This window comes from Gambusia affinis, linkage group LG22, assembly GCF_019740435.1.
Source record: "Gambusia affinis linkage group LG22, SWU_Gaff_1.0, whole genome shotgun sequence".
NCBI classification, from domain to species: domain Eukaryota; kingdom Metazoa; phylum Chordata; class Actinopteri; order Cyprinodontiformes; family Poeciliidae; genus Gambusia; species Gambusia affinis.
In genome coordinates, this window is record NC_057889.1 from 2,074,865 (window position 1) to 2,086,361 (window position 11,497).

General features: G+C 37.8%; 2 protein-coding genes across 2 annotated transcripts; one reads left to right on the plus strand and one right to left on the minus strand.

The window, feature by feature from the left end:
- Window positions 1-394: 394 nt before the first annotated feature.
- Window positions 395-5,628, minus strand: LOC122825492 (cytochrome P450 2K1-like). The gene is made up of 9 exons (XM_044106922.1): window positions 5,364-5,628; window positions 4,524-4,686; window positions 4,301-4,450; window positions 3,404-3,564; window positions 3,148-3,327; window positions 2,519-2,660; window positions 2,216-2,400; window positions 1,464-1,605; window positions 395-1,388 (listed from the first exon to the last, which is right to left on the minus strand). The coding sequence occupies exons 1-9, from the start codon at window positions 5,562-5,564 to the stop codon at window positions 1,201-1,203; spliced, it is 1,512 nt and encodes a 503-aa protein (XP_043962857.1). The 5' UTR covers window positions 5,565-5,628; the 3' UTR covers window positions 395-1,200.
- Window positions 5,629-8,995: 3,367 nt separating this feature from the next.
- Window positions 8,996-11,170, plus strand: LOC122825419. Its single transcript, XM_044106836.1, has 8 exons — window positions 8,996-9,100; window positions 9,248-9,571; window positions 9,663-9,938; window positions 10,048-10,095; window positions 10,265-10,354; window positions 10,431-10,489; window positions 10,687-10,749; window positions 10,880-11,170. The coding sequence occupies exons 1-8, from the start codon at window positions 9,040-9,042 to the stop codon at window positions 10,967-10,969; spliced, it is 1,011 nt and encodes a 336-aa protein (XP_043962771.1). The 5' UTR covers window positions 8,996-9,039; the 3' UTR covers window positions 10,970-11,170.
- The last annotated feature ends 327 nt before the right edge of the window (window positions 11,171-11,497 follow it).

The window sequence follows — 11,497 nt, forward strand, 5'->3', positions numbered from 1 at the left end:
ACCAGTACAACCGTCAGTAACAGAGACAAGAGCATTATGCTTCCTCCTTCTCTCAGGCTTCTTGGGTTTGAACACATTTACTCCCAAAAGCATGTTTTGTCATATTTTCTGTTAGAGTTTGGTAAAGGGTCTTCCTAAGTAAATGGGTCTGATTGGTCCACATGACAAAGATGAACTTTAAATGTTCCCTTCATTTCTTGGTTGATTGCATGCATCAAGGGATCGGACAGTTCTGTGTCCCATTGCAACAATCAAATTGTGAAAGTCGCTGTTGTTGGCAATCAGCTTTCCAAGAAATAAAAAGGATTGTGTGCCTGTAGATTATTATATATGCATGGAGATAATCAGCAGTGGGACAAAAACATTTAGGAGAAAGTTAAGGAGAGAGTTGATCAGTTGACTTGAGGATCATTTTATTGCTTCTGGTAGACAACATAATTACTTAATGGTTAGGAATAAATGTCTTGCACCTCTTTTAAAGGTTTAACTTAATTACTCTCTAGCAAATATGTAAGTCAAACTTTATCTAGATCGCACCATTTAAGACGTAATAAAGTAATATTAAGAATATTGTATGTTATTGTAATTTTATGTGATTGGCAAACATAAGGTTGTGCACAATTATGAAGGGAAAAACTAAAATAAAGAAATGCATACAGTGTGATGTACATTTGTATTCAGCTTCTTTTCGTCAGATAGCCTTTAATAAAATTCCCTTCAGAGGAAATCTAGTCAGTGATTTCAGCTGATTCATAGAAGAAGCCTTCTGATGTTTCCTCCCAAATATCCAAATCAAAACTGTCCATGTAAGACTTGCAGCTCCAGTTGCAGCAAAAGGTGCAACATATGCAACATATCAACTCAGAATATAAATGCCTGCCACACTTTACAAATTTTTATTTGTAAAAATAAAAATAAATGAATTAAAACCCAGCCATCATTTTGATTCTTTTTTGTAATTCAAATTTGTTGCTGGTTTATCACATTCTGGGATAAGCTTAAGCTTAGCCACATGTCATAAAACCTTTAACTAAAATTATTTTTTATGACTTAATTAGACTTATTGCATGATTTTTATTCATTAATTAATAAGTATGAACAGTGTTTGTTTCTCAAATATAGTTTTGGGAGATTGTTTTCTGTCACACTCTGACATAAAGATTAATAAAATAAAGCTTTGCATAAACTGTTGATTCTTCTTCACATCAGAGAAACAGCACACAGCTGATGAGGCGTAGGGCTGAGAGTGATGCCTCCGCGTGGCGTCAGGTCCAGGTCGTCCTCTCTAACTCCCGGTGCTGGAGTGAAGCGGAAGTGCTGCAGCAGGGTGGTGAAGAAGATGAACAGCTCCATCCTGGCTAAACTCTCTCCGAGGCAGATCCTGCGACCTGAAGGAGAGTTTAAGACGAAAACGTAAGATGCTTTCTGTCTAAAAACAGACAAATTCCTGAACCAAGACATACCGGCAGAAAACGGCAGGAAGGCGTCACGCTTTACAAATTTGCCATCTTTGTCCAGAAAGTGAGCAGGGTGAAAGCTGTGGGGTTTCTCCCACTCACTGGGGTCATGAAGGACGGAAGTCAGGAGGGGATAGACAGTGGTTCCCTGCAGCAGACAAAATATGAAAACAGAGCAGACATTTTATCTGCTGAGAGTAACAAACTGCATTACACTTCTCAGTCAAATAATCCGGTCTTCTGAAAATAGTTCAAGCTAATTCCAGGCTCTTGAATCCATAACTGACAGAGGAAATTTTGCTGAAGGTTGAAACAAAATATTTAATCAAAATTATATTCCCTGTCCAGGCATGTACAGAGAAAACAGACATAATCACTCCCAATATTTTCAAATGCTGTTTTCTGTGCATTCCTCTTTTCGTCCACTAGAGGTCCTCAGTCCAACCTGCAGAACCAACTCCCTGTTTGCAGATCATCTTCCGTCAAATAGACCGGCACTCAAACTGCATTCTGCAGGTTTTCACACATTTTTCCAGACCGCAGAGCAGCAGCATCCGGTCTGATCCTCTGGAGTTACAATCCTGAACATTTTGAACAATCATTTCTCCAACAATCACTGTCTTCTTTTCTTTGAGCTGTAAAAACGTCTGTAAAACCATATAATTTGACTGCGGAATTACTGTGTAATGTGACATTATGTTAGTATACTTGCTTTTCCTGATTTGATATAAATTCAGATTATTTTTTTCCAGCCTGACCTTGTTGATGAAGTGACCCTGGAAGGTGATGTCTCTGCTGGTTTTGTGAGGCAGCGCGGTGGGAACGATGCTGGCCAGTCTTTGTGTCTCATGGATCACGGCGTCGGTGAACGGCAGACTCCTCCTGTCTGAAACCTGAACCTGCCGATCTCCTATCACCCTCCTCAGCTCCGCCTGGACCTGGTCTGGTGGACGGAAAACATCCAGATAATGACCACTTCTTCACAGCACCATCGGTATTTCAGCATAAACTTTTGTTAAAACATTTCCTACTTGTTCTTGTGTTGGTGGTAAAGTTTTTACCTTGTATCTTTGGATATTTGGCCATGAGGAGAAGCCCCCATCTCAGAGTGGTGGATGTTGTTTCAGTCCCGGCGTTGAATAAGTTTGTGACCGTCATTAACAGGTTCTCATTATGGAAGTGGCTGTTTTTATTACCAGATGCCTGCAGGTGAACAAATAATTATGATTCTGCACATTCCTGTCATCAGCTTTAACAGCCACAAGCGAAAAAAAACAAACTTTACAATAAAACCAGGCATAGAAGATAGAATATAAAACAGCATGCATGTTTTTAGTTTGGAGTTCCCAGTGGAATTTAACTTTTTTCCATTTTGAATGTTGGAAAGTGAAAAGTATTTCTACAACAGAGAAATTTAACAGCTGTAGATTTTGTTTCTTTGTGATTACATCACCAAATGTTCCTATTTATAAGATTTCCTTCTAAATGAAATCATATTGGGTCACTGCTGAACTATAGAACTCCTTTATGCATGGTTTGAGTTGTATTAGAAAGTTATATAGCAACATATTCATGACTTAACATTGAAATACAGGAATATCAATGACAGCAGCAGTAAACTGTAATGTGAGGGCACAGATTCAACCAGAGCAGATTGAACTCTAAAATAATTTCAGCTGAAAGAGCAAACCTCCAGGTTCTGCTTGCGAACCAGAAAGGCGTCCACAAAGCCTCTGCACATCTCCGGGTTCAGCGTTTCCTTTAACCGCCTGAAGAGGGCGAAGTTCTGCTTCTGATTGGCTACAGCCATTTCTATGAACTCCTTCCTCATCGAGACCCATTTAAAGATGCGTGGAAACATGTTGTAAAGCTTTCAAAGAAGAAGTTCTCATATAAGTAAATGATTTCTCCACCCTGCAGCATGTTGCTCTCTTTGCATTAAACACCTGAATGAATGGAGAACTGCTGAGCAGAACATTCTTGTTGGTTCGATCCACCATTGATGTGAACTCTGGGTCACTGTATTCAAATCTGCTGCCGTACACCATGGAGCAGATGATGTTGGAGACGGCGTAGTTAGTTGGCTGCATTGTGTCAAAAGGTTTTCCTGTGAGAAAGTGGAAATAATTGAAGCTTACAGCAGCGTAAAAAACAGATTTATTCTATTTTTGCTGTTTTGTTACACTTAAATATTTCAGAACATCAAAAACATTTTGTCAGAAAGGAATCATTTCTCAACAGTCAGACCCTCTGTACAAAACCAATCATTGAACGATAAGCTGGTTTGTACATATCTACATCCTACATCTCTCTGTGATTCCACTAAATATCGAGTAAAAAGAACCAAAAAGGTTTACTGACTTTGACCAGACAGGATGACTTCACATTTTAAACAAAGACTTTTCTTTATTTTCCTGAAAGGTTTAGTAAGAAACAAGGATTTGGTCCAACTGCAGCATCAATAGTTAATTACTCCACTGCTGTGGGGAGTAATGGTATAGTTAAAGGCCGTTTGTTGAGCCTCCAAGGAGACTAAAAGTATTTTAATATTGCACAGGTTGTGCTGAAGTTGTGATGAGACAGAACAGATCACTGGACTTTCAGCCAACTGTAGTTTTTTTTTTGTCATAGGAGAAACTTGAAAACAGAACAATACGGATCAAATGTCACAATTTTTTAAAACTCATATATGCAGGACATGACAGAGCTGATTGAGCAATCACTGGACACACAGAGATGGGTCTGTCTTTGCAACTTTATGACAATATTGATCTGAAAGGAAGTATTTCTAATGTTTTCCATGAAACTGGACTGGATTGTCTTGTAAAAATTATTAATTTTACCTTTGAAAGTCTTAAAAACCTCAATGAGATGCTGACACTCCTCGATGATTTTGTCTTCACACGCCTTCTTGCCCATCCCAAAGTCCCTGAGGTTTGTCAAAGCAAAGCGTCGCATTTCTCTCCAAGAGTCACCGTTCGACCATAAAACCCCTAAAATAAATTCAGTTTAGAATTTGATTTAGACAGATGTAAGTATATATCACTAAAGGCTTTCTCTCCTCACCATGGCCTTTGTTGATGTCACGTAAAATCTGAAACGAATCCCGGTCTCCAAACTCCTCGTCGTGCTGAACCAGAGCCTCCCTCACCGTCTGGTACCCGGTCAGAACCACCACTTTTTGGGGCCCAAGATACACAGTGAAGACTGATCCATACTTCTTAGAAAACTGAAAACAGAAAGAAACTGATCAAGTTTCTGTGGCAAATGGGAAGTTCAGTTCATAGGAAACATCTTTAAGAAGATCTCCTCGTCAGTGACACAGGAAGTCATCTGGACCGGCCACATTGTGGTTCTGACCAAGAGTTTTTGATCCTAACTGCAAAGGAAATTTGCAGAAAACGAAAAGCAGAAGACATGAAGAAAAGGGAATTAAACTCCAAACTTCTGCGTCGAGGAATAATCGCTATTTTCTCCAAACTGAGTTGTTTGTTTTGTTCTTAATTGTTATTTTTCATGTCATTTTTTAAGACATAAAAACTCTGTATCAAGTTTATTCACGAAAGTTTATTTTAGATAACTAAGCTAAAAATAATAATAACCAAAACCAATAACCTGAAGTTTGATCAGAAGATGTTAAGAAAAATATGTGTTGAGCACAAAGTTTTTCCCAGTAAATAATCAGCTAAAGCATTAAATCTGTGCTAGATGTCACTAATAACCATAAACATACTGAATAATGTGTTAGTGACAAACTTTATGTTCCAACAATAATAAAACTTCCACTTGTTTTAGCTGTACATCTTTAGGATTTTGCAGCTTCTCATGACTCCATCAAGCTTCAGTCCGTTACATAAGCAGGATTAATTGAATTTGCATGAAATGAGCCGTTATTGCCCTGCTCACCTCCTGGAACGTGTGATGCGGTCTGCTCAGGTCAATCTGCAGAAGGTTTCCAATCAGAGGAAGTGGTCTCGGGCCCGGCGGCTCCTTCCCATGTTTTCCAGAACTAAAGCTGGAGGAAATGAAATAGACCAGCAGCAGGACAGCCAGAGCTACCAACCAAGAGGTGGAGGAGGCCTGCAGGAAAACATCTAAAACCCCCATGACTCTGAAAACGTCCAGCGCTCCAGATCAGGTTCTGGCAGTCAGAGTGAGCACTGGGAAGGAAAGCAGCTAACAGAGAATGGGATTGGTTTGGCTGGACAGATGGAGGGGAAGTTCACACAATGCAGGTAGTTAATGATTCTTTAACAGCTGGCATTTTCATCTGTGTCAAAGTTGAGTCCTGATCTTACAGTCTGAAGCAGCAGTAGACCTGCTGCACTGTTCAACAGTTTATTAGAATGGAAATTTTGCATTTTCAGTCCAGAATTGTAGTTAAAAAAAATCATGCTACTAACTTTGCTTAAAAATCTTATTTTTTTTCAAACCATCCACTGATGTGACTGAAACTGCAGAGTTTAACAGACATGGTTTAAACTGTTTTATTCAAAATAACAGCATGTTTTCTGAGAATTGACCTCAGTTGTTTACAGTGGGCAGAGTTTTGTTGCAATCTCATACTGCGGGAACAGAACTATCATATTTCACAGACTTTAAAAGACAGAACTGTGTGAGGATTTTCTCTTCATCTCCTCCTGGAGGGTCTGGAAGCCTGAATGTCCGACCCAGATAACAGCTTGCTGCAGAAGTTTCTCACCAGTTTTACAGCTAATTCAAAGAGAGACACTCAATCTGTGACCTGAAGAAAAGCAAGGAAGAAGTCAAATATTCACTGATCCAGACATGTTTTAAATTAATAAGACTGACATCAATCATCCATTTCAACTAATTTAGACATTCACATCCCTGTTTTAATAAACTTTATGCTGTGAGCAGAACATGACTGGAAGTGTTGGTTCTGTAAACAGTTTCTTCGTGTCAGTTAAAGATTCATCACTTCACCTCTTTTGAGTATCTTGGAATTGAGATTAATGGCCTCAAAACAAACTTTAACACTAACTTTATACAAAACTCCAACATATGTGGAAAATTTCTTTACTGAGTTGAATTAACTTCTATCTCTTGTATGTATTAATTATGAATGCTTAATAATTGTTGGTGATTTTAACGTTCATGTTGACAAACCCCAAGACAGAGGGGCTAAAAAGCTCTAATATCTTAGAGACTTTTGGTCGAACACAACATGTCAAACAAGCAACACACTCAAGGACACACACTGGACCTGGTTATCAGTAAGGGTGTGAATATTTCCAATGTCTCTGTAACTGATGCCGCCCTGTCGGATCACTTCGCTGTTATCTTTGAAAGTTCACCCTTAAGCTGTAATGACGTAGATAAGTTGGTAAATGATTTTCTGTCTAAAGTTTCAGATATCATTGATTCCATTGCCCCAATTAAAATGAAGGTTGTGTCTGGTAAGAAGAAATCTCCATGGAGAAATGCACAAACAGTTAGATCTGCAAGACAACTCTGCCGTAGGGCAGAACGAAAATGGTGTAAAACTAAACTTCACGTTCATTATGACATCTATAAAGATAAACTACGTTACTATCATTTAACACTCAAACATGCAAGACAGGCCTTCTTTGCAGATGTCATAAACAAAAACATTAACAATGCTCCAGCTTTATTTGCAACAGTTGACAGGCTCACAAATCCTCCTATCACGTTACCACCTGAATTTCAGTCTATTGCCGCCTGCAACCAGTTTTCCAGTTTCTTTTCAGAGAAAATTCAAAAAATCAGAGGATTAATCTGCACATCCACTATAAAGTCAGTACCAACACTGAACCCAAACAAAACAAATACAGGAAAAATGACCCAATTTCAACTATTTAATTATAAAACCCAAGAGGAAATTATAAGTCAACTCAGCTCCAGTTCCTGCTGTCTGGATGTTCTAGATCTATAACTCTAGAACATTTCTTTAAGAAAGTTCTGCCTGTTGTTGCTACTGATCTGATCCAAATAGTAAACTCATTGCTCTCATCAGGTGTTTTCCCCCAGGCTTTGAAAACTGCAGTAATCAAACCACTGATAAAAAAGAACAATCTAGACAAATCACTACTGCAGAATTATTGACAAAAAGCAGACAAAATGTAAACCAGTACGAGTCCACATCAGCCTCTAATGTGGCAAACAGCAGGCTAACTTTAGCATGAACACAAATTAAACTGGTCTGGTGAACTTTGTGTTTAGCTTTCATAACTTTAGTATAATTTACCAAACACGAGACTTGGGAAGCTGTTAAACTCTTCTCTGTCCACAAGGGGGCGTTGTATGTTGGCGTCTGGTAAGATATTTAAAAAAAGAGTGATTGAATAACAGGTTTTAATTTAAAACTGTCTCTCTAAAATCTGAACCTCAGTTAGGGATGAGGGGGAAATGAAGGATGTGAGCCTGGATTCTAGATGTTTCTACAACAAACAACTGCCATCCTGTCTCAGATCAGAGTTAAATATACCAGGGTGAGAAAAAAAAGGACACACAGACGGAAGTGATGTGTGAATGACTGGAGAATAACTTTACTGAAAAGGAAATTATCTATAGACTCAGGAAATGCTAAGAGGGCTGCAGTTCAGCAGAAATGATATATCCCCTTTAAGGTTGAATCTAGCTGGACTCTGGTGGAAACTCATGTGACTGTAGAGGTCGTAACCTGAAGAACCCAACAGAACCAGCTGCTAAAACCAAAACATAAGATCCTGACGTTCTCAAAGTGAACACCAGCCAGATATTGAAATTCGCTGAAAAAATAGATTTTTTTTTTTTTAATGAATCAATAAACAGTTGATCAATCTGAAGTTTGTTTGTTTTTGTCCAGAACGGAGAGTTGTCAGCTTAAAGTAGCTTCCCAATTTTAATGTGCTAATACCTTCCAAAAAAAAAAAAACAAAAAAAAAAAACACACAATTTAATAGACAGGAACTTTCAAACATTCTACTAAAATCTAATACTGCATTTGAATCCAAACTAAAACATTTAAAGCATTTCACCAGATCTTTAAGTGTTTTAGAGCTTTTGTTGCACATAAGAGGTGAAACAGTTTATAATTTTTGGGCAGTTAGTTACTCTATGAAGTTCTGTTTTATTATTTTAATTTTCATCCCAGGAAGTCTCATAGTTCGCCCCCTGCTGGTGTGTTAAAGGTCAACGCCTCAGATCCATTGTAAACAGCTATAATAACATCAGAGTTCATCAGACATTGACTTTTTTTTCTTTTAAAAGACAATCTGCTGCATTCTAGACTGATATTAATCAACAGAGTGATTTAACTGTGCTAGCTGTGAACTTGTAAAAAAACAAGATCTATAAAAAACGTAACAGGTTGCAAAAGACAAACATTCCCCTCTTAACACAAATCTAAATTTGTGTTGTTCAGATGTTTGTCAGGCCACCTCAGATCAAAGTTACATTTATAACAGGGTGAGAAAAAACAGAAGCATCTTAGGGAGAAATAAGTGTGAACTACAAAGGAGGAACAATATGAAATTCAGGAAGTGACGACTGGCCTGCAGTTGTCAAAACATTTGCTGACACTTCAGGCAGAGAGAAGACAAACTGTCCGAGAAACAGAATGACTGAATTCAGATCAGTTCAACTGTCTTTATGTCTGATTCTGGCTCTAAAGTTTACAGGTGAGGATTATTGTTTCTGCTTTATGTTTTTGTATTTTATCTAAATGAAGTGAGTTTTCTTCTTATAGCTGTGAGATTGTTACATTTCCTGTTGTTTTGACAGGAAATGTACTTTAGCTGTTTTTCTTCTGTTGCTTTTCTCTGCAGTAATACAGCAAAGTTCTTCTTCTGTGATTGTGAGAGGAGGAGATGAAGTTCTGTTGGCCTGTGAAAACATGATGGGTCCGATTAACTGCTTACAGATCCACTGGCTCTTCAGGAAATCAGATGAGGAAACAGCAGTAGATCTGGTTAAGTCTGGTCGGACTAATCTAACTCAGGCTGCCAGAGAAAAGGCAGACAGACTGACGGTCTCATCAAACTGCTCTCTCATAATTCAGAGGGTCAGCGCTGCCGACGTTGGGACATATTACTGCCAAAACAAAGACCCGAAGGAGACCATGCACACTGTCGCTTTGTTTCTGGTTAACAGTGAGTACATATTCTCAGCCTTATACCAAATAATAACCAAGTATTCAGCACAGTCACCAGCTAACCTCAGGTCTTTGTTTTCCTCCAACAGTTACTGAACAGAAAGACGATGAAGAGGTGACGCTAAAATGTTCTGTTAAACCAAATGATCCATGCAAACACAATGTGAAGTGGCTTCATAAAGGTCAAAGTATTGATAAAGATAATAGAAATCTAGAGACTAAAGACTCTGTTTGTGCTGCTGAAGTCACCTTTAAGAGTTCACATTATGTTTATGAGTCGGGCCGTATTAATTCACTGCAGTGTGAAGTAGCAGAGTCAGGAGGAAGAAAGCAGCAGCGGTTTCCCTTCAGAGCTCAAACTCCAGGTGAGAAAACTAATGTAATATGAAAATATCAATTTGTCAATTTAATTTGATCAGTTCAGCTTATAAATTTGGCCTTCATGTTTTAATGTCATGAAATTCCTGAAAATAGAGAAGAAAAATAAAAGATCTGGAAACAATGTGGCAGAACAACCATCTGGTGAGTCAGGAATCTATTTTTATTCACATTATTTTCTCTTTTTCTTGACATTTGAATCAAGCATTTCATCTTTAAAGATTATATGATGAATGCATGAATAATAGATGAATTATTTTTACCACATATTTATAAAACTGCATGAAGTTATAATGTTTATTCCTATTTTTAGGTATGTGGTGGTTGTACGTCGTCACAGTTGTCATTTTGGTAGCTTTCCTGTTAGCTGTCGGGTTTTTCATGAAAAGGAAGAAAATTAAAGGTGGGAAGATCTGACTGAAAATATTAATAGATTTACTATAAATACTAAAATATGTCTTTACATTTGCTCTTTGAAGGGAATAAAACACGAGTGAACTCAGCCCCTGCAGCTTCTCAGTCTGCTTCAGAAGATCCAGTAAGTTTCCACAGCACAACTATCCTCCATTAACTACCCAAAATGTCTCCCAATGTTATCAAGCCTTTAGGAATAAATAACATGTTAAAAAACACCCATGAAGAGACTTAAAACTAAATAAATGGAAATTAAAATGTCTAATTGTTGGAAATCACTATAATATCGAGCAGTTATTTAAGGTTCTTGTCTTTGTGTAGGATGAACCTGATGCAACCATCTCTTATGCTTCAATTAACCTCCCAAAGAAGAACAACAATCAGGTATGTTATCTGAATATAATATTACATTTTAAGATGCTGCACAGAATATTCTTATAAATCTCTCATTTGTGGGGAATGCAATGCAATGTTTATATGCAATCATTTATTTGCTGCACTGTGTTCATCACAGGTTTGGGGAAGTGATGCAGCAGTGACTTACAGCGCCGTTAGAATAGGAGAATCACCTGATCCAAGCTACCTCTATGCTTCTGTTAAATAACTAAACTGGTATTTTGGTTAATTTAATAGGAAATAAATGGAATAAGACTTTTAAAGTAACAAAAACACAATATATTAACTTTATTTTTAGGGCATTGACTTTGAAGACAATTTTATACATAAACTATTTCAATTTAATATGTAAAACTATATGAAAAATGTTGTTTTAAAACACACAATAAAAAATGCTTATCAAACAAATTAACGATCCACCTGGTCTTGTGTGATTGTACAGGACATTTTTGTCCACCAGGGGGAGATGCGGGTCAGGTTAAATAGTTCCCACTATTTGCAGTTATTGCTAAAGTATTCAATATAAAATGATAATTCAAACCTGCATGTTTTTGTCATGAAATACTTGAAAATAGAAAATAGAATAAGGAATCTGTAAGATTTTGTCTGTGCATATCTTTCTCCTTTTGTCTTGACCCAACCTCAAATATGTATCTCTCTCTCGCTCACTCTCTCTCCGTGTTCGTGTGTGCGTGCATGTGTGTGTGTGTGTGTGTGTGCGCGCGCGCGCGTGTGT